Here is a 23,617-nt window from a genome sequence, read left to right as displayed (position 1 = left end):
AGGGAAATAGGAGAGAGCCTAAGGAAGACTTTATAAAAGAAAGTTTTTTTTTTTTTAAAGTAAACATGTAATCCAAACAGACACAGGAAGGTAGAAAATCAAAAGAAAGTTGTGACATTAATTGTTTATCTTGTGACTTTTCTTTTCCTGGAAATGATAAACGCAAAGGAACCAACCCCGCTAAGCCTGTCAGTTCACCTACCAGGCTCTCAAATTCTTTGACCTTGGCCTAAGAATATCAAAATCAGACCTCTTCATATGTCTGACAAACACTCTACAGTAAGCGTCTCAACTACTTGTTTCCATTGTACATCATTTTTTGGAAGGCCTGCCTCCCTGGGAAGGTAATGTTTGCAAATTTAAAACATGGCCCTTCAATATTACTTGGCTGACATAAACAAATTAAAATAAGACCAGCCTAAGCCAGTTGTGTTTATCAACCTGATCCCCTTGGAAAAACGAGAGGTGAAGTCAAATACCCTTTAATACTATTTATTAGTGGAGTAATATAATACATTTTGACAAGTTGAGCAGCTTTAACAGGCAGCTGTTAAAGTCTCTACAGGGCCTGTTTAGAATGAAACAGGAGTGAGAGACAGTACTGTAACTGGTTCTACGAACAGCTCAGCCATCAACTATATCCTAACCAAGTACTTTTTATCCAGCTAATTTGCGGAGTGAATCCCTCAGGGTCTCCGGCGTCTAGCACTGCAGCTCATTAGAGCTCAATATCCAACTTTTCTCATTGTAGCACAGAAAGCATGTGTGCTTAAAAATATAATTAAATGGAAAACAAACAAGATCCTTATTCCCTGACAGTCCTGGTATTCTTAAATTGACAAAGGCACGAACTTATATGCGATTATTTAGAAAGCAAGATGAATTTCAGCCACTTACGGCAAGACATTTGCCCAACCGTTCATCCTACATGCAATTAGGACGCTAAAGACTTGGGCTATGAGTTCCTCGTGGGAATTAAACTTGCAGGTCTCTTACAAACGCGTAATGTGGTAAGACTTGCTGTCCAATGAGGTGTCTTATTGAAATGTCCCAGGCCGTTTCGCTTGTCACAGCTGTCCTTTCAGCCGCTTGCACTCACAGTGTATAGCTTTCATTACGAAAATAGAAATTTGTGTCCTAAGTGCTGTTACATTACTAATGCTAAATATTTAATTCCCTGGGGTTCCAATTATGGTTGAGCGCTGGCAACACTGATTCTGCTCTCTAATAACAACTGTAAAGGCAATTGGAGCATTTTTCAATTAATTAAATACATAGTGAACGAGTAACCTCTTGTCAGTTTGCCCTCCAGGACCTGAGCTAATTGCTGTAGAATAAAATGTTTTGAAAATTAACTGATATTCTGGGCTGCACACAGTTATACCATTAAATTACAGTTTGCACAGTGAAGTTTGTCTTCTGATAGTTACACTCCATGGTCTGCAGCTGTGAGAAAGTACCTGGTATTATGGGCTTAGCGGGGCCTCCAATTAGGGCCAAGCTGAAAGCCGAGCACGGCCTTTCGGAACCCATCAGTATCAATGATGGTTTGCACTGCTTACAGATAAGCGGAACGGATTTCCACAAGGAAAGTTCCCCAGACTTCACCGTGGGCGTTTACTATCCAGCGTCAACATTCTGAAAGTGTGCGCCGAAGAATCCCTGTCAGTAATTATAGTCACATGCAAATGCTCAAAACTAAAGTTTTAGATTTCTATTTTATTTTTCCACATGAGAAAGCTGCAAATTGATTGTCTGGGAAAGGCTGCCTTTTTGAAATATTTTCTTGCAGTTTCTTGTTTCACCCTAGAACAATATCATAAATAAGCCCCAAATTGATGTCTCAGCTGAGAAGGATGAATCATAAAAGCAGACGCCACATTTAGAATAAACCTTTTTCTGAAGTACAATGAAATTCGATTAAAGAGCTGGTCTCCTTGTAGCGACGTCGTTGACAGGTGTTCCTTAGCTCCGGCCCTTGATTGGCCATAATCTGAAATCCATGCTGGGAAGTGAATGCCTGCGCAGCTGTCTGTCTAGCTGGGATGATCCCCTAAACAGGTTTCACTGAATTAGGGGTCTCCACAGAAGCACTCTGGCTCGGGAAAGAAGGCACTGAAAGTGAAATTAATCACTCTGGGAGAGAGGGAAGAAATAATAGAGAAAATTTAATCATTTCCATACCAATCTTTAGGGTTTAAATCTTTAATATTTCTAAGATTATAGTAACATCTTTGAGAAATGAATCTTAATTACAGGATTAGCATGAAAGTACCAGTCAGTTAATATAAATAGATCAGCCTAAATTGCGGATCTCTTTTAGACTAAACTGGATAATGAGGACTTTTTAGAATTCTGAGGTTGAGTTGACTTCTCAAGAAGTAATGTCAAGATCATTGGAAAATGCGTATGGCCACATAGAAAAGAAAAATAAGAAGTATTTGCAGGTTTACTGAAGTATTAACCCATATGGAATGTAGCAACTTAAGAGACCATTGGCTAGATATCTTCTGTCATTAGCAATTCTTTCTTTTCTCTTGGGGATCATTAACCATTATTGACATAGTAAAACATTGACTCTGCAAATGAGGACCTATTGAGATGCTTCAGAGGATAAAGAGGCTTGCTGCCAAGCCCAATGCCCTGGGTTCAATCCCTAGGACCCAAAAGGTGGAAGTGAGAACTGACTCCTACAAGCAGCTCCACATTCCAGCCATAAAATGTGCGCGCCTGCGTATACACACACACACATATACACACACACACAAATAAGGAATATCAAGTCCAGGTATACAAATAATTGCCAAAGGCATTTATTTTTCCAGACTCTCAAAACTCTATGTTCAAAATGAAACGTAAAAAATATAAGAGGTTCAGAAAGTATTTGTAATTGATAATTGTATCAGGAGCCAGGAATGTAGTTCAGTGAGTACCTGCCTAGCAGGCATGAAGCCCTAGGTTAAATCCCCAGCATCCAGGAAAAGAAAAGAAAAAAAGAGATTGAACTTTATTTCCAAATGTTCATGTTCCTACTTTTGAAAAACAATAATTTTATTCACTAACTAATAATATACGACTAAGTCTGGGTGTGGTGGCATACACCTACAACCCTAGCACTTGGGAGATGGAGGCAGGAGGTTCTCAAACTAAAGGCCAGCCTGGACTGTATAGGGAGAGACTCTCTCAAAATGACAAATAAACAAATATATGGCTAAAACAAACTAAACAAAGGCTTATATTTTCTATAAAGCATTGTAACTACAGTAACCATTAAAGCCAGTGTATTTAGTACTAATTTTCCCCAGTTACTATGCCTGGCGAGCCAGTTGGAGCCATCATTAGATCCCACATGAATAGTTTTCCTCATTCTTCAGCCCCATTTCCCATTGGGATCACATGCCCTTGGATCAAGTTCCCTTTCCCTCCTCCCTCAGTGTGATCCAGCACACCACATGTGCAGAGGCTGTGGCAGCCCAACCTACAGCAATAACTAGGCCTCATCTGTTAGTAAACTCACACTTGGAGTTGGGAGTGGTGAGCAGAGCCCGTGGGCCTTGAAGGCAAAGAGTCCAGGGACACCTGACGGTGCCGACAGTGGTTTGACCTGGGGCCACCTCTTGACACTTAGCCTTCTCTGGTCCCCCAGCTCAGAGAAGGTGACGACTCGAAGAGACACGTCACTGAAGACTCTAGAGCAGGTGAAAGGATCAGGCCTAGGGCAGTCCTGAGGCCCCCCAGCCTAAGGGTCCCCTGCTGGCACATCCAACAAAGCTTTTCCTGACTTTTTCTTGACTTGGTCAAGAAGAGGATGGAGTGTACAGTGCCTGCATAACCCACGTGCACAGCAGAAAGAAGAACCAGAGTCATTAAGGGCCTTGCAGGAGCTTTTTAAGAATTAACGCTTTAGCTTTAGTCCCAACAGAGTTCAAGCCAAAAGAAAGTCTGGGTGGGATTTGTAAGTGAAGGGAAAGAGCTGAGCATGTGCTCACTGGCAAAGCACTTGCCAAGGATGCACAACTGCTTTGTTCTTCTGCCAGCTCCACACAGAAAGACAGAGCAAGAGAGTTGGGAAGACAAATGCTGTCACCATAAAGCCATCACTTAATAAACTTCAGATATGGCCTGTTCCAAGCCTGGCTTTCTTACTCTTGAGTGTATTGAACTAGCCCCATTATGTCAAAGGCTTAAGTCCCAGCGTTCCCCTCCCCTGGTTAGAATGGGTCTTAAAGGGGAATATGGAACACCAAGACAGGTAAAAAGGAGTCAGGGCAGATCCCCAACCTGCCACTTGAGTGGTAAAAACAAAGCAACAAAATTCACAGAACTGCATGCTGGTCCTTTACACGGTGCTTGCAAGTGACCGTCCATATCATTACCTGGTCTCCAAATGTACAAAGCCCAGGGCATAGGAGATCTACAGGCAGGGTCAGGAGAAACACTGGTGCCAGCAATGGAGGACACAGAACCAGTCCAAGGAAGGTCAGAAAGAAGTCAAACAAAATGATACCAAGTCCTCTATGGAGAACACAGTTTTACAGTCCTGCCTGCACTGATGGCCTGAGGTAGTATCAATGTTTTGTCAGGCTCCACCCATAATTTCAGACTCTCCAACACCATCAGCCACTGCTAATTCTTAAGACTTGGCTATCCTGAAAACCCCTTTCCCTGAGGGCTGCAGATCATAGTGGTTTGGGCATACTTAGATAGTTTTATGGTTACTGCAGTGTGGTATAAATAAATACAGCACAGTGTAAACATCTCCCCTGAAAATACGTATGCCATAAAATGGCAAATAAAATAGGTCAATAACTAAGCTCATAGTAAAAGCTCAGGTATAACCGTGCATAACATTAGCATAAACTAAGATAAACTAGCCTTTGAAACGGACGATAAATTTACTCACAGTAGAATTCCAAAATAAAAAGCTAAGTGTGACCTTATACATACTACACTTCATGTGGGAAGAGGTCTTAGGAAAGCAAACACAGCCTACGCATTTGTGCGCTCAGCTAACCCTGCACTGCTCTGGTTCCATGTTATATCTCGGAGACTAGTAGGAGTGTAAGCAGATCTGTAATTTACAGGTTGCCTGATTGCCAGGTAAGCCCAAGGAGAGATAGCAGGGTATTGTCAGGCTCTTTGGGAGATGTTTAGAGATTAAAACATAAAGCAAGTGAAAACAAGGGTCTGAAGCGTATTCTGCACACTGGGCACAAAGGCTTCTGGGTAATAGTACCTTGTTTCGGTTGGGTTTGGCAAGAGAAGGCAGTGGGTGACCTGCAGGTTCGTGGTGTAAGTGATGAGAATGGAGGGATGTCTGGCTCTCACACCAGGTCACTCTGAGGACCCCGCTCTCCTTCCCTGAGCACCCACAGAGCTTAGCCTTCCCCTGGTACCTTGGGCAATCACAAGGGTGAGTTGCTTGATCCCAAATCTTCATTTTCTGGACTCTCTCCCGGTCTCATGGTCCTGTCTTCACAATAGGAATACTGCTAGAGCCCACTGCTTTGTTTTGAATTTTCATCGTGCTGCTAGAGTCCTGTCACTGTAACGAGATCCCAGAGAGAGGAACTTAGAAGGAGGAAAGGCTTATTTGTGCTCATAATTTTAGAGGCGGAACCCTGATCAGGTGGCTTACTGCCTTGGGCCTTTGATGAGGCCACACATTCACAGCAGGAGGGCATGATGAAGCCAAACTTTTTACACTGCAAGCCAGGGAACACAGAACAAGAGACAAGAATCACACAGTGTCCTTTGAGGTCACACCACTGATGACCTTTGCTAGGCCCTAATTCTCCCAGGTTCTATGCTCTCCCAATGGACCACCTCGAGGGCCAAGCTTTTGTCACTGGAGAACACTTAAAATCCAAACTTCAGAAACTACGGAGAAATGTTCACATATCATAGAACCATAAAGTGTGGGGTATGGAGTAATGCCAAATTACAAAGTCTCTGAAGGCTTTTTTTTTATTTGATTTTTTTCTTTTTCTTTTTGTTACAAGTATATATACATACATACATATATACATATGCACATATATGTATTTAAAGTAGCTTTTACGTTTTGATCCTGACAGATAAAGAACTTGGAGCCATTACTGAAAAGTAAACAATGACAGTTTGAAAAAGCAATGACTTCTCTTGAGTCTGACGTCCCAGAGAAAAATACTGCTTTCAGAATTGGAGATAAGTAGATACAGAGAATGACTATTCACAGTAGAGCCTTGTGGGAAATAGGTTCTGAGGAGGAAATCCCAGGCTGGGACCAGCCAGTGCTGGAGTCTTGCATTCAAATGTGTCCAGGAAGAATTATGAGAGCCCAGCAGCTGGAGCCTCATGCTGCTGGGTGTCTCTCCTTGAGTGTCACTGGGCTTCAGAACCAATACTGGAGACAAGTCTTCCCTGGGCCTCCGGCAGAGGAGGGCAAGGTAAGCACTGTGAAATATGCCAGAAAATTCTACCCCATTCTGTTCCTACTAACAAGATCTACCCAATAGAAGAGCTTCTTAACCTAGTCTAACATGCAAGGTCCCACATGTTGGAACTCAGCTGACTGAATGTCAGGCTCCTCTGAGCACATACAATACCCGGTTCTGGCCATCCTGGCCCACTAAGCTGAAAAGGTACAGGGCTGAAGGCTCTCTAAAAGCTGCAGTGTGTCCCCTCCTCCCACAGCACATCCCTGAAGGCTACAGTAGCTTTTACCCAGCTCCTCGCCCCAGCCATCGGAAGGGAATTACACAGTGCAGTAAGGAGCAAAAGTTCACTATGAATAGCCAGAGCCAGGGCCAAACTCAGACAGCAAGGCAGACATTTAAAGCAAGGGGAACTGCCATGGCTTTAGTGATTCTGTCACCTCCAAAGCTCTTGTGGTGGAAACTCAGTCCTCAATGCGTTGCATTTGGAGGTGGCTCTGAATGGGAAGATGTCATGGATGGATTAATGCTGCTATAAAAAGAGCTCAAAGGAGTGGGTTCCTCTTCGCCCTCTCTGCCATGTGAGGACACGCAGGAAAGTCTTCACCAGCCTCCAGAACTATGGAAATAAATCCTCTTCCTTCTAATTACTCATCCTGTCACCCTGTTATAGCAACACAGGTCAACTAAGACACTGAACAGGCAAACAACTCCAATGGATAAGGAAGAGGCTGTGTGAGGACAGATGAGAAATGTAAGCAGAGACAAAAAAATAAAAAAGGAGCAGAATACAGATGCTAGGGATCCAACGGAAATATGTTTTCAGAGTATGTATCAGACTGTGGAAAGACTCCTGGAGCAAGCAGATACTATAATACAAACCACCAGAACTGCATCATGTGGAAAACAAAAAGACCATAACAGCTTGGGCACGAATCCCAACATTCAGGAGACATAGGTGGCTGGGTCTCTATGAATTCCAGGTCAGCCAGCAGGACATGGTAGGACCATGTCTAACAAACAAACAAACAAAAACCCAAACTAAACCAACCAACCAAAGAAAAACCAACAAAACCCAACCCCCTCAAAGCAAAACAAAACAAAATGAAAGAAAAAAGTTAAAATAAATATTATAGAGACTATAAAGAACATGGAGAGATGTGTAGGTTAAAACATAACAAGATTAAAAAAAAAACAAACTTGGATCTACAGATTTTAAAAAAGGAAGACCCAGAGAGAAGGGTGAGTAAGGGTGACCTAACTGATCTAAGAGGTGACAGATGACAGGGTGGGAGCAGGGACTTGATGCCTGGGCTAACTGGGGCAGGAGAGCTGCTGTGAGTCACACTGGGGACGGAGGAAGAGGTGGCTCATGGATGACAGTCACACACCTATGCCTAGGCAATGGGGAGTGCGGAGGGGGAGGGCAGTGTGCCAGGGGCAAGCGTCTTTGAGGATCACACGAAGAGAGGTGGCCAGCAAATGACAGGTCCAGGGTCAAGATGGAGCCCAGCAGCAGCAGGAGCTAGGGACACTGTGACATGGACACAGAGGCTGAGTGGGATGAGAGCTGTAGGCTACGAGGTATGGAGAAGCCTCTCTGACTACCAAACAGCTGGATGGCGCGGATGCCTGAGGAGATAGATCGTGGAGGCAGCTGATAGGAAGGCGCGACCACAGCTTCCCGAAGGCTGAAGGCTAAGGAGGTAAACATCGCAGAGGAGTGGAGGAGAGACAGGTCTGGGGGGCTAAAGTAGACTGGGATGAATTTTTTTTTTAATGGAGCATTTTAAAGAAGAAAAGTAAGAAATTAAACAGCGATTGGCCGGCCAGAAGTGGAACCCATTCCTCTGAAAATGTGCCACAACTGTGGAGTTACAGGAATCAATAATATTACTAAATCACGAGTATCTTAATGTTATTGCATCTTATAACCACTTTGAGTAAGTCTGTGACTCATATAAGTTTTAAAACAGCTCAGCCATTCTGAAGGCACAGACTTGTAGTACCAGACATTCAAAAGGTGGAGGCAGGAACATTGTAAGTCCCAGGCCAACCTGAGAACTCTGTGCCAAACTTTAAAAAGAAAAAAAGAAAAAGAGCTAGGAATATATACTAGTGGTAGAGTACTTGCCTAGCACACACTGGGGAGAGGGGTTCACATGGGCTACCTTCTTAAAGGGACCAATACCATATCAAAGCTCCTAAAATTGATAGGTATTTATCAAAGGCTCCAAAACATCCTTCTCTGACCTTGTACCTAAAAAATAATATGTATCACTCTGGGAGGCAGAGGCAGGCAGATCTCTGAGTTCAAGGGCAGCCTGATCTACAAAGTGACTCTAGGAATGCCAAGGCTACACAGAGAACTCTTGTCTCACAAAACAAACAAACAAACAAACAAACAAACAAAACCACACACACACATGCCCAAATAATTTTCCTCTTTCTTTACTTTGTTTTAGAGCCAGGGTCTTACCATATAGCTCTGGTTGCCCTGGAACTCATTCTGTAGACCAAGCTGGCTTCAAACTCAGATATCCACCTACCTCTGCCTCCTGAGTGCTGGGATTAAAGGTGTGTGCTACCATGCCCAGCCTAAAGCAATTTCTTAATAAGGTCATTGGCTCAATATAGTTTTACCAAGTAGTCACACTCCAACTTCTTCTACAGGCAATTTTGATTTTAATTTTGAAGCTCTTCCCAAAGGGTCTTTGCTACTTTAAATCTACAATGAACTACAGTTTGAAATGAACTATAGGTTTACAGATTGGGCATTTAAGATACCAGACAACTACCAGATATTCCTCAAAAAATACAAAGGGAGATGATGAATTGAGCCCCCTGACCTGAGAGATCCTTGCAAGCCCCAGTTTTATGAAATAAGGCATGTATCTGATTTTCCCTCAGCCCCCAGCTCTCCTCACTCACTGTGGTGTAGGGAGGGAGGCCAGGGCCCCATACAGGCTGGACGAATACCTGCTGCATCGCTCTACCTCACAAACCCAAACCTATAAATCCTTTTACAGAAGGCAGCCTCATTTCTGGTGAGTTTAGAAACACACAAGGCACTGTTAAATAGACTGCTGGCCAGGTAGACACTTTGATGCTTCAAGAAATTCTGGCTAGACCAGATCTTGCTCTGGTAACCTGCAACATTATTCCGGTTTGTGTCCCTCTTTGGGGCTATTATTCTGCTTCCTCGGGTCATGTGACTCCACTTCAGAACACAAGCCTGGCCTCCCCTTGGCTTCTTTATCCCCTGCTGCTCCATCACATTCACTGTCACCAGTGTCTTCGTCTCCTGAATTCTGAGGTGCTGATGATGCATCACCGGAGGATCCCTCACTCACTTTGACTTTTCCTTGTCTGTACACGCCAGTCTAGAAGTGTGAGCTAGGATCCTGGTACCTCAAAGTACTATGACACTAGATAGACACTCCACTACATTTTTCAAACATCAATGACTGCATGAGCTTTAAAGGGGCTATGTGTGCACCACATCTCCAAGCTTGCCATTTTTTTAGAAGAAGGAACGTTAATTACCTTATTCTTTTTACATAATGATGGCCATGGCCACAGTAAGCTACAGACAAAGCCACTGAAAAGCAGGGGCAGTCTAAGTCTAGGTCCTTACTCAAAAAAGTTAAGAGACTTTTAATCTGGACGATAGGAGGGATCACAGGCTCCAGTTAACGACTCCATTGTTTCTTAGAAAGAAAAAGATTGGGGTAGGCAGCGGTGGTGCACACCTTTAAACCCAGCACTCAGGAGGCAGAAGCAAGTGGATCTCTGAGTTTGAGGCCAGCCTTGTCTACAGAGCGAGTTCCAGGACAGCTAAGGTTACACAGGGAAACCTGTCTCACAAAAAAACAAAACAAAACAAAACAAAAACAAAAAAACAAAAACAAAAAACCAAGAAGAGGAAAAGGAGAAAGAGGAAGAGGAGTCATATCCTTATAGCTCACATAAGGAATCATATCTTAAGAAAGGAAAACAGAATAACAATCACTCCTTAAAATTGCTTCCCATGGGTCTTCCCAAAATATCACATATGGCTTTGTGAGACATGATCATGTCTCTGAAAGTAAATACAATAGTATAGCTCCCCAAGGGCTGGGTGGGAAGCAGAGCACTGTGTAAAGTAGCTCCACTTTTTAGGGACTGTGTACCTGAAAAGGATTACTTCTGGTTTTTAGTTCTTTTTTTCTCTAACTACAAGCATAGTTGATTGGAAGAGCATTCTCTGCACACCACCAACCTGGTGGTGACTGTGGGCAACTCTGCTGGTCAGACAGAATGGCCAGCGAGGGAGTCTATGGATCCAGACGTCACGGTGAAGCCTTGATGTCCAGTCTCTGCTAAGCCTAGAAAACTGCTGCAGTTTTTCCTGAGTAGCCTGTGACCTTCACAGTCCCTTCTCAACAGTGTGTGCACTTTTCCATACTCAGGAAGATTTACTGAGAAAAGAAGAGCTGTATCTAAGTATGAACAAACAAACCCGAGATTCTCCAACAATGTGTTCTTCTGTTTACCTACAAATAATTTAAAAGAGCCTGTATGCTTTACAATTAATAACCAATGTGCTTGATACAAAAGTCCTTCAATGTGTAAATGCCCTTCTGGCCTTGCTCCCTCTCCAAAAATCAATTACAGTCTGAAAAATAACTACCTACTGAATTATAGTGTACCCCACCATTTCACTAGTGGCCACGCATCCCAGGAAATTAAACAGACATTCACACAGAAACTGCCACATGGCTGTGTGTAGCAGCTTTATCTGTCATAGTCAGAGTCCAGAGACAACCATGAAGTCACAGCCGTAAGGGGTTATAGTGCAACAATTCCATGCCTTGAGCTGCTACTGAAGAGGAGGTAGTTAAAACAGACACACCTCAAGTTTCACAAAGCAAGCCAATGCCAAAGGTTAGCTGTCGTCCTTAGTCTTCATTCATAGGCTTGAGGGCAGACTGATGGTGGCTGTGGTGTGGGGAGAGGGAGAAGAGAGCACGGCCACAAAGGGGTGAGATGAGAGCTTTGTGGTGATGGAAGTGTTCCTACCCTGACCGTTCAACATCAATATCCAGGCAGAAATACTGCAGAATATTACTTCTGGGGAAAACTGGGGGAAAGGTTCAAGGACACTTCTATTATTCCATACAGCTTCCTTTGAACCTATGATCATTTCAAAATATAAATTTCACTAAAGATAAAATTAAGAAGGGGGCCCAGGTGTGGAGGCGAAGACCTTTAATTCTAACCCTCAAGAGACAGACAGAGGCCCTCAGATGTGAGTTTGAGGCTATCTTGTTCTACACAGAGAGTTCCAGAACAGTCAGGACTATATAGAAACACTGTATCACAAAAACAATAAGACACACACACAAACACACACACACACACACACAAAAGAAAGAGAAAGAAAGAAAAGAAAGGAAAGGAAATATTCTAACTACCGATTTTGCTTTGCTATAACGTGATTTAAGCTTCAGAAGTCACCCCAGAGGCTGGCGTCTTTGTAACAACTATGGAGGTGAATACAATACAAACTGGGCCACTCATACAAAACCCACAGCAATTTCTGTACCCGTGGCACCTTTGACTCTCCTGGTTCCTTGCCTAGGGCTGATCTCTAGATAGTTACATACCTTCCAGGTCCTTGCCACTAAAGTTGGAGGCATCCTCTGCAGACTGATCCTTCCCTTTTCTACTGATGCTACAGAGGCCCCCCCAGTGAATTTCCAGCCAGCAAGGAAGTAGGTCACAGCTACCCAAAGGGAGCAGGGAGCAACCTTCTCTACACAAATCTCAGGTTCCCACACACACAGTGAAGGCTCTGTCACATGGGGCAAATTCCTTCCAGAATCTCAACCGCATTGATAGATTTGTTCAGGAGGAAATGTGCTATTGGGGGGTTGTAATATAGAAAATTAAAATGTATATGTAGATGCTTGTCATCTGTTTCTCCAGTAAGTATATTAGATGTGGGTTAGAAAGTGATTTTTAAGTATACCTGATGATATCTCATTGCTAGAAGAGTCATAAAAACAAAAGAATTTTCAACCATCAATATTCATTCAATCAAATAAAGACATTCTATTTTAGAAAAAAGAATTAGCATATAAAATTTATTTCTTTTTTAATTCTTTGGTTTAAGCAGCAAATATTCAACGATGCATGGTAGTATTTAGGATTTCTAATAGAACTAGTGTATGGAAGCTCCTCACCTGTGCACAGCAGCTGTGGACTGGAGCTGCTGGAACACTGTGGTCCACAAACAGCTGCCTCCGAGCACGCCAGCATCACCTGAGCGTCGGCGTGCTCTGCATCCTTCGCATAGAGATAGAATCAGACCTCTGGAAACCTAGGAACACTGGGTGGACCTAAAACAATAATTATTTGTCACGATCACTGTCAGTCCTTAATATCTTGTATGGCACTGATTACAAGCTAACTTAGCCATGCTGCCTGATGCGTAGGAGAAGACAGCCCACTAATGCATTTAATGGGGTGAAGTGTTCCCTCTAACTGCTACTTTAACATGTTTTCAAACACCAAGGCTACAGTCTGAGTAAGGGACCGAACCTCCCCTGAGAGAGGGGGTACAATTCTGTAAGTGGTGGAGGTCATACGGAAAATAGAATTATATGCTAATTTGTTCCTCTAGTAACTTATCATAGAAGGGCAGGTGAAACACGGTAAAGTGAACTCTAAAACAAACAAACAAACAAACAAAAAACCCAGAAAGAAAATGAAGTGGATCGGTAAGAATCATCTCAAAGCAAATGTTTTAATAAACAAAACAGAGAAAGATTTTGAATGCAGGGCCCTTCTTCCTTTATAGTTCTTAACTAAGCCCTATGTAACTGAGTGCATAGTTTTTCCTTAAAGGAGAACTGAGGCAGTGGTTTTATTTTGGTTTGTTTATGTTTTTTGTTTGTTTGTTGGGTTTTTTTTTTTTTAGAGAAAAGAAAGGTCTAATATTCAAGGGTACAATTTTCTCCAAAGAGCCTTCACTTCAACTATTTAATTAAGTTTACAAAGATAATTCTACATGTACTGTAAAATAGATAAAAACTAAGTGATGGATATAAGCTACTACCATAAGGCTTAATTTAAGTCCACTAAACTAAATGACAGTAACAGATTTTTGCTTAATACAGATCGGTCTGATGAGAGGATACTTTATTTAAAAATCTACTGAGGGAAAACTGTCCCCCCCATGCCCCCCTCCTTAGAAGATGTAATTCTTTGGTTATTACAATGCAATGTAGATGGCTGAAGACTTGAGGCTCCCGGTTCCAGTGGTATGCCCCTCATATTCCTTTATTTCAAAAGTCCCTTGTTGGGGCAGGTGATGGTGTGCAGATGGACCCTTAGGCACGGGAAGGGACAGCTCCAGCCTTTCACAATGCATCCAGTTCACTGCAGGACACAAGGAAGACTAGTTACAGAGGCCACCCACGCCACACCTTGGGCAATTCTCAGGGAAAAGGTGAAACAATAGTTCTGTGTTCTCAAGCCCATCTTTTTTCCATTTTCACATGAGTTGCCTTTTTATTTTCTTCTGCACATTCCAGGGCCATGCTATCAGCAAGGAAGCACAGTCGGCCGAACGTCCCTTAAATCAACACGTTTTTAATTTCTGAAAGGATTTTACATATTGATTTTATGATTTAGTTACCATAAAATGAGCTAGGTTCCCATGAAATATCATTGTGTTATCCTCTTTGAATCTGTCTTTTCCTGGTAAATGTCAACTAGTCTAATTTACCACACTCTCTCCTTACCAGCGGGACATGGGGATATGAGTCAGACCTGAGACCTTCATACATTCGGGTGCATAAACAAACCAATATCTATTTCTTGTTCAAAGGATTTTATATATTGGCATCTCAGTCCATAAAAAGTGGATGATTATATTAAAGAAGGGAACAAAATCTGACAAAAAATGAGTATCTACAATGGTGCCTAAAATCCAGCACTCAGGAGATTAATGTTCACTTGCACAGAAAGCCATACGGTGTCAAGACAGGGGTGGCCTGCCATAAAGCACTGCGAATTAAATATTACAACAAGCCTTGTGGACTGTCTTAAGAGAACCCCATGCCACCTACAGATGGCTGTGTGTATACCTTCATTTTAATGTGGAAGCTGTAAAAACCTTAGGCCAGTTAAAGAGAAGCATCAAACAAATCAGTAGCTAGTCTATGACTAAAAAGAAGACGTGACATAAGGCTTGAGAAGAACCCTTGAAACCCAGGGCCCGGCACTGAGCTTGCAGCCATCACAGGCGACCCCGTCATTCCTGGCGGGCTGCTTATACAAACTGCACTTCCCTAGCTAGCTGGGATGAATGAAAAGCTGCCTACAACCAGCTAAAAAGAAAGTCTTTACCAGGCCCCTTGAAAAAGCTCATTTTCACATTACTCAGGCTTCATTATGCTAAATCAATATTCGTTTAGTCACTGGGGTTATTGACATATTTTAAAATAAAAGTATACCCTTCAGCTAGTGCACTCATTACAGGTAATTTGTCTTGTCAGAGAGCAGGGAATATTATCTTAGTCTTTCAGGGGCTGACAGCCCATGGAAATACCTCCCTATGGTTACAACTGTAAATAATTTTAAGGTAAAATATTGAAAAATCAATGACTGTTTCCTGCAATCTGTCACAAACAAATCAATCATAATCTGTACTGCCATCGAGGATGATTTGAAGGAGATGGGAGCAGATGTAATTCTTGGCTAGAGTCTCTCATTTCAAAATCACTTCACATAATGGTGTCATCATTTAAACACTTAACAGTCAGTGCAACTGCCACTGTAACATTGCGTTGGACAAAACCACAAGCAGGAGGAGGAGAAGATGCCAGCACTATTATGTTAACAAACATTTAATTTAAATGGTTGCTGCATTAGTACATTTCCGCTGTGAACAGTTTTACCTGCCCCTTTCACAGCTTGAAATTAATCAAGGCTCTTTTTCCATGTCCTGATGGGTAGGATTTTAGTGTATGACTCCAACTGTACTCTAAAACACTTGTGCCTTTTATTTAAAAAAATTATAGAAGAATAAAATTTGGAATTAACAAGACACATAGGTTCTAGGATATTCTATAATTCTACCCCTACAACAATGACAAAAAAAAAATAGTGTCCAACAAGTCAAGATCATACTTTTATGACCTAAAAAATACTGGCATAGATGCCTAAGTGTTGAATTTTACATTTTCCTTCTATTAATAAACACATTTCAGCTTTGTAATGTTCTAATGTTCTAAACGACCAGTAAGACCTAGTCAGCTGGAAAACATCCTGTATCTAAACACAAGCTGCACCATCAACTGCTGTATTAAAAGCAGGAGTAATAACTCGACCGTGCCAGGTGTGAAGCTGGTCATGGTCACAGCACCGAATCCTTGTGCCAATGTCAACTGCCTTCCAGATGAGCACTCTGCCATCGGCATTTTCTGATGACGCTGTAATGGTTCCCCAGCTGCTGACAGCCTGCGAGTAGGCATGGGGGAAAGAATTTGAAACTCCTGCTCGTCCCTGAGCTCCAGGGCTCCCCAAACATCACTTGGCTTGCAGACTACTCCAGGCTCTTCTGAAGGGTTGTGATGGTAAACGTGCTCCCATACCTTTAATGGAAGAAATCAATTTGAGCTACCACATTTCTTGCCACTTTCTTGATTATATAATTAGACACCATGAAGCCCTTGACTGTTTTACTAATGTCCCTTGCTGGGTATAGGTCAGGGGGTAAAAAATTTGTAATGACAGGGAAAGGATTGCCTTTCTTAAAAAAGAAAAAACAAGCAGATATAAATACTATTAAACGATTGAGGTCTATGTCAACATTCCCAGACAAAGTAATTGATCTTCTGAATGGACTGACTTATAACTGAACCTTCTCGGTCAATGTGCTATAACACCAGGCCAGAAGACAGAGCCTCTCCTGAAGACGCAGTTGGAGCCCAGTGCTGTTTTTCAGGAATCTTAGATTTCAATGCCAGCAGTAGGTTTCAAGATAAAAACGCACATGGGTAAATATCAAAGATGCCATCCTGAATGCAGCAGAGCCTTCTACTCTGTGAACCCCAGCAACAGCTGCAGAGCACGCAGCAGCCAACCCAGTGTGGTAGGAAGGGAAAAGATGGGCCTGGCCAGGGTTTCCGAAAGCAAATAGAGCTCGGGCTGAATCCAGGGAGCAGCCAGACTGTTACTGAGGTCTCCGAATCCCTCATGTCTTCCCCTGGGTTGGGCTGGGCTGGGCTGGGCTGCTGGTGGTCAGTCACCTGGAGCAAACATCGCTAGGTAAATGCGACAAAGGAATAGGAGCTAAAGGAGGACAGTGGGCACAGGCTGGGCGCACGTCAATCCCAAACTGAAATGTCATCTGCTAGAGCTGTGCAGGACTCCATTGCAGATCTGATTCTCAGAAAGAAGCTATTTTAAGGGCGCTGATTAGGCCGAAATGCTATTTCTCAGCTCTCTAAACCCGGCCCTTGGTCCCGGGAGAAGCAGGTTCAGAAAGTTAGCAGCAAAAACAAGGTGGTTCTCGTCGCTCATAGCTCTCGTGTTCCATAAGGTTCAGGATTACAGAGAAAAGAGCTCTTGACAAGAGACAATGTTACCTTGCTGTCTTCCTCCTTCCAACAGGCACTCAGGGGCTCCGTTTTGAACTGTAATTCTTAAAAGAAAACGGCCACAGTTAGCTTCATCTCTCTTACCACTTCCTTCCTTCATGGAATTACAATTTAATTACTGATACTTCGATTGATTTTATTCCTAGTTGATGCGCTTCGTAAAAAGCATAGTCTTCAGCTATTTCCACTGCCGAACATTTAGTGCAGCCTTCTCAATGAATCATCCACCACTCATTACTACAAAAAGGATGGTTCTTGATATTTTCAAGAGTGCTCCCCACTGCATCTGGTTCATGGAAGAAGAGTTCTAATGCACTGGGATACCTTTAATGAAACTTGAAATCTTAATTGTAACTTGAGCTCACAACAGATGTGAAACTTGATAAACCCGAATCATGGATATTTCATATATGTAATATATGAATGTGTATGTATATATGCATACATATGTGTGTATATATATACACATACCTATGCATATATCCCAATATTTATCCTTAGGAGAAAAAAAACACAAAAAACAAACCTCATCCTCTTATGTTTAAATTCAACAACTCTATCATGGTTTAAAAAGAGACCAGAGCCCTGAGTTTAAAGGTAAACAAAGAGGGGTCCGATGTCAGCCTGCCTAACATTCTCTTAACATTTGTGCCCATGCATCTAGCTTGCTGCGATGTTTTAGCCCTGAGTTTCTGTAGGTTCCAATCAGTACTGGGAACGCAAGGCTGTTATTTACAAACAATTAAATAGCATTTCATACCACAGCCAAGACCATGCTAAGGCCTGTAGCAACAACTCCCAGCAAAGCTTCTGTTCTAGCAAAGGCTGGAGTAACTAGTCTGCCTTCAGTAACAGTAGCTTGGCTTTTGTTTTGTTTTGTTTTGTTTTGTGTATGGGGGGGGGGAATTGTCAGGCACCAACTTTATTGCTAATACATTTTGTAATTCACTAAATCCAGTTCCTTGCTCTATCCCTCCAAAAGCCCTGGCTTTACTAACAATGGCAGGGTTCCCATTTACCTGGGTACTTCCTAACAGTAAGAGCCTGATTTGATACTTATGGCTGGAGCTGGTGCTAAAGTTATTCTTAAAAGATCCAGATCATAGATATGATTCTAAAATGTGATTTGTTATAACGCTAATATTTCTTTTAAGCAGTAATTTAATTTCTATTAGATATCACAACCTTGATCTTGATTTTAATTGTAAAAACCTATTTATAAGTCTTACTATCAATGATATCATGCAAATAAATTATTCAATGCAATTCCAAGACAAATGATAAATTATTCAGCCATTCCACAAATCAACAATTTTTAAAGTTACTGAATTCCTGTTTAGCACACTAATAGAAATTTAATAATCAAAGGCCTCAGGTGGCATTTCCCCACTGCCCATATCTCATCCCTATTACTGACACACATATTTTGGTAAAGCCAGTTTGGTACTATTTGGGAATGTCACTTATAGATGCACCGGAGCATGCAGATAAGTCTCGGTATGAGAGAGAACAAATCTCAGTCCATATGGGAAACAACTGCATAGTTTGGAAGTGAACTTAGCTGAAATAGCCAAATATATAATAGAAACATCGTACGCATCACCTGTACAGGAAATAGACACGATTCTGTATAAGAGAATAGAATGCTAGCAATACTTTGGGGATATTACATATGAATGTCTAATTCAATTTTCTTCAACGTATCACTCCATATTATGGTAAATAAACAAATAAGAACTGTATCACGTTGTGGAATATCATCAGCCTGAGAAAGGGCTAGAAAAATGGATTACACAAATGACAGCTGCAGGAGAAAATTATATTCTCCTTCTGTGAACAAATGTTAAGTGCATCCTCACTAATAAAGGCTTACACTCAAACTACATTACAATATACTGCTTTTCAATTTGGAAACATCTAAGTTGATTTGCAAGCTACATTGTTGCTGAAGTATACCAGAGCTGTGAAAACACGGCCAATTCATACAGAAGTAAGTCATCACCACTGCGCTTAGGAGGGAAGCTGTGAAAGCAAACAAGGGGGAAAAAATCACCACTAGGTTTTACATGTTTACAGACAAGTGTCAGTTGCTGATCTGCTCAGAAAAAAAAAAAACTATTCTCTATCAAAACGATGTTAAAAACAGAAGCTAATGCAATGTAGAAACTGAAATATACAGAGACAGACATAAGACCGCTCAAAGCAGGTGGAGCGATTTCAGAATTAAAACATTGTTCCAATTACGACACTGTGCTCATAATCTATTTTAAACAACCCATTCAATGCACAAAGGATTACACGATTTCATTCATTTCCAGCTCATTGACTGAAGAACATTATAATTTTTCTAAGATTTCTAGAACATAAACACTCACGATTATATTATTAATTAGAATGGAGATTCATTTGTATTAATATTCCATCTCTCTTAACACACTATATCTAATTTAAAAATAACATGCCTAACAGCATAAAAGATTGGGGACTACAGCTGCCAGGGAAAACATTTTGATGAGGGTGGGGGAGTGTCTGTGGGATAAACGGAGTAATTATCTCAAAATTAACGCTCTTGTTTCAGTTTCAGCAAACAAATCTAAGTGAGTCTTCCTTTGATTTTAGTTCCCCATGTAATTCTAACCAGCTAATTATCCTTGAAGTCAAGAAGGAGCCATGGCTCTACACCTGGCCTTTCCCATCATACGCCCAGGGTCTCCTGCACTTTCATTTCCTCTTTCTAGCCTGAGGTTTAACATTAAGGGAAAGCATGGACACAACTTACACAAACGCTGATTGACAGCCCGCTTCCAGGAAATGTTGAGCTACAAAGAGGAGGGAAATTTTTAATGTAGCACTTATGTTAAAGGGTACGAGGCACAGGGTAAGCCAAGGGTGAGCGGCCACCAGCATTCCCTCTTGTTCTTGTTTTCACACTGAGAGATTCCCAGCAAAAGACGGTGATGCTATTTAATGGCTACCCAGATTATAATCTGGGCACTAAATTGATCCGGTATCATCAATTGCTCACCAGTTAAAATATATAATACACAATTCTGGAAGGAGTAAAAGTTTCTCTTTCTTTCTACAAAGGGAAATGAGGCATTCTATAAACATGTGGCTGTGGACTTAATGATATGAAAAAGGGGATTGTTTCAGATCAGCAAACTTTAAAAGGCATACATTTCTCATCTATTTACCTTTTCATTATTTCCCTGTTTCTTGCACACTAAACATGTCTTCCTGAACAATAAAGCCCTCTATTTTACGCTTTGCTTTAGAAATTGAGCCATTACTCCACCAAGAGCACAAAGAAAGCCGACTCAAAGTACTGCCAAAAAAGCCACAAGTATTATTAGAACATGCCAGAACACTTAACATTAAACTATCACCCCCCCCCTTCTCTAAAACTTCGGTTGCCAAACTGTTCACAAAATCTGGAAGCTCAGAGATGGGGTTCAAGTGCAATTAAATTTTTCCAAAAGCAAAACTGTACAAAATGACGCCCTCTTCTTATGTCTCCATTTATAGACAGCGTTTTCTCTGGATCTTAATTAAGATAACGATGCACACCTGTGTCAACATTCTCCAGCGAGCCAGCCCTATCAATCATAATCTTTTAAGTACACTTGAAAACAGCAAAGCGATATGACAGAAGCAATCTGTTGCCTTTCCTGAGGCTGCTGCTGGTGGTGTGTCTCTGTCACAAGGATGATGAGATCACTAAAATCCAGCAGATCTACTTTTGTAAGTCTTTAAAGTTTTAACTGTAAACAGCTATTACACTAAATAAACAGACGTCACCTCCTTTGCACTTGATAGAAACAATGACAACCCTACTTGTCTAGAACTTGAAGAACAAGCTCCATGCCAGTTCTTGGCAGAACAATCGTGGGTCTTATTTTTAAAGCTCTATGTTTTAAGAGCTAGTCATAACTGGATCCGTGCAGACATGAAAAAAAAAAACAATAAAACCTTGGCAAGTTTTTAAATAAAGCTTAACAAGCCTACATTAAAAACAATCAGAGAGTAACCTTTCCCTAGTACAACATGTTTAGAAATACACGAAGGCAGAAGTAAGGGAATAAACAGTCTTGGTGACTTGGCATGGAGGAAGGTAGGTCCTACCTCGGCTGGTGGAAAAAGAACTTCACAGACAAGAGACCCGGAACTACAGTTAACAAGTAAGCCAGTCCCCAAAATGAAAAAGCTGAACAACAGAAAGGAAAGATGTGTGGGTAGAGGGCGTCGATCCTCCCCCCAGTAATGAAGATAAAAAGTTAAAACCTTGTGTTTACCAGCAAGAATGTGTTTACCAAACACTATAAAAAGCTTTCTTATAAACAGGGAGAAAGGACGCCAGATGCTATCTGGATTCCGTCTGCCTGCTAATGATCAGCCTCAGCCTTCCTTCGCTTATTACAGGATTCTGTATCAGACGCAGGCGGCTGGCAGAGGCCAGCAGAGCAGCAGAGCCATCAATGTGCAAATAAAGCAGAAAATAGAGACATCCTTAAGAAATGAGCCTTAAATTTGATGTAGAGTGGAGGTGACAACCACGGGGGGAAAAAACCCATAAATTCTAAATGTTTCAGTATCTTGCAGGGTTCTTTCTAGTCCTTCACACCAAAAAAAGAGAGACGAGAGTAGAAGAAAAAATAGTACGGGGAGCAAGATGGGGAGGGGGTACAGAAACAGCCAAGCCGCCCAAAGTGATAGGATTATGTAATCAGGATGTCTGCGTGACAGACTTGGGCTCTTGGTGGCACAAACCTCCTTGGCTCGCTTTCAGAAGTCTTCGTCCTGGACGAGAGCCGAGACACTGATGCAGGGGACACGCGTGGACCCGAGAGGCACGCCCACGCGCTCCTACCTGCACTCGCACCGCAGCACCCGCCTGGCGGGTCTCAAGCTCTGGCGGCCCACGCGCGGGCACCGCTGCGTCCACGCCATCGGCTTGGTGCGCGGCTCTGCACGGGCCGCGGACGCTCCCTCGTGGCAGGCCGGGCCGACCGTTAGCCCAGCTGAGCAGGCGGAGCCGGGGGCGGTGCGGCCGCAGGAGGCGGGGACCGGCGCGTCGGGGCGGGGACTCTCCCTGCAGAATCCAGGCCTACCGTGAAACTGCAACGGTCAGCCCGAACGGCAGCCTCAAGCCGTCGCACGCTCCCCGGGGCTCCGGCTCCGCTTGCCGCTCAGCCTCATTCACAGCCGCCAGCCTCAGCGACGGACCGCTTCTGGTCTCCATGACAATACGCAAGCCCAAGTCCCTCCCAGCCACGCCCCCTCGACGCTGGGACTCCGAAGGCAGAAGACTGCGTCATCCAAAGGTGGGACTAATGGAGACCAGCGTCCAATCAGAGGTAAGGGAAGGGTGGGGTGGACCCAGAGGTTCTTGGAGAATGTAGTCCGCGGGGGTCCAACCTCGGGGAGCGGTGAGGGGTGGTGTTGGCGCGGAATCTGGAGCCCCAGTGCTAAGTGAGGGACAGCCTGCGCGCGTGCGTAAAGGCGCGCCGCCGAGCGGGTCCCAGTGTGGTCTGTGTGGGGTTCGTGTGTGCCACAGTCCCAGCTCAGCAAACAGCTTGCCGGCCCATCAGAATCTTTGCGCGAAACTTTGTGTATAGTTTATGCTCGGGTTTGCGTGTGGCCGGATTGTGAAAGGCCACAAAATGTTTGGTGTGTTCACTATGCCGGCCGCGGTACTGGTTCACCAGCGCCCCTGTCTGTCCCGGAGCTCCAGTGCGTCTGTAATTTGCGGCTGCCGGAGGTGGAGACTAGGGGCGAGGGTCTGTTTTGCCTTCTCACTGTGTGGTCTTGGGGGTGCGAGGGTGGGTGGGGAGATCTGCCTGTGACTCAGTGGTATGTGTTTGCCTGGCCAGCGCCTCGCTGAACAAACAACGGTTGGTTTGGACACCGTTCTGCCCAGTGTTTGCAGTGGAACTGGGGCGGGTGCGAGCAAAGGGGAAGGCGACTTAGTGGAACAAAAGGGAAAAGATCCCACACTCTCCGTCACCACGGACCTGGCGGGGTGAGCTGCCCGCGGCCAGCCATGAGAAGCAGGCAACGCTGCGTGGGATGGCAATGGGGCTGGGGGCACCTGGGAGACCTACTCCGGTATAACTGCTTCTCGGTCGGGCACTTCTTGTCCACTGCCTCCCTCGCTCCAGGGAAAAGCCATACCCCCATCTGGAGCCCCGCTCCCCAAGTCTCCTCTCTCGACCTCCACCCTACTCCCACACCCCGGTCTGGCGAGGGTTGGTGAAAGGAAGGCCCAGCCGGGGTCCTTCAGCCTAGGCCCGGCTCTCGCCCACCTGCTGCTGCGGCTGGCGCAGAGGCAGCCATCGCAGGCTCCCGGTGCCCTGGGCGCGGGCATCCATCAGCTCTCCCTGGGATCTGAATTCCGGGTCTCCATCTCAACTTAAGAGACCTCAGGCAGGAGGGAGAAGCCGCTGTGGAGTGAGTGACAAACCACCTCCAAGCTCAGCTTTCTGGAGAACGAGACGTCCGCCAACTTCGCTATTTGCGCTGGCGAGGAGGGCACAGAGCGTTCACCCAATC

The 23,617-nt window shown here is 43.5% G+C and overlaps 1 protein-coding gene across 1 annotated transcript; it reads right to left on the bottom strand.

Moving 5' to 3' along the window:
* Nucleotides 1-476: 476 nt before the first annotated feature.
* On the bottom strand, nucleotides 477-23,436 carry LOC311583114 (uncharacterized protein; the record flags this gene model as incomplete). Its single annotated transcript, XM_084756430.1, has 8 exons — nucleotides 477-2,136; nucleotides 5,397-5,545; nucleotides 12,644-12,799; nucleotides 13,679-13,841; nucleotides 15,797-15,926; nucleotides 17,057-17,112; nucleotides 21,836-22,172; nucleotides 23,371-23,436. 6 exons carry the CDS (start codon nucleotides 23,434-23,436, stop codon nucleotides 12,781-12,783), a joined length of 771 nt encoding a protein of 256 aa, XP_084612556.1. The 3' UTR covers nucleotides 477-2,136; nucleotides 5,397-5,545; nucleotides 12,644-12,780.
* Nucleotides 23,437-23,617: the final 181 nt, after the last annotated feature.

Source organism: Acomys minous, assembly GCF_964271855.1.
Source record: "Acomys minous genome assembly, chromosome: 14".
NCBI lineage: Eukaryota > Metazoa > Chordata > Mammalia > Rodentia > Muridae > Acomys > Acomys minous.
This window is presented reverse-complemented; position numbering and strand designations above follow the sequence as displayed.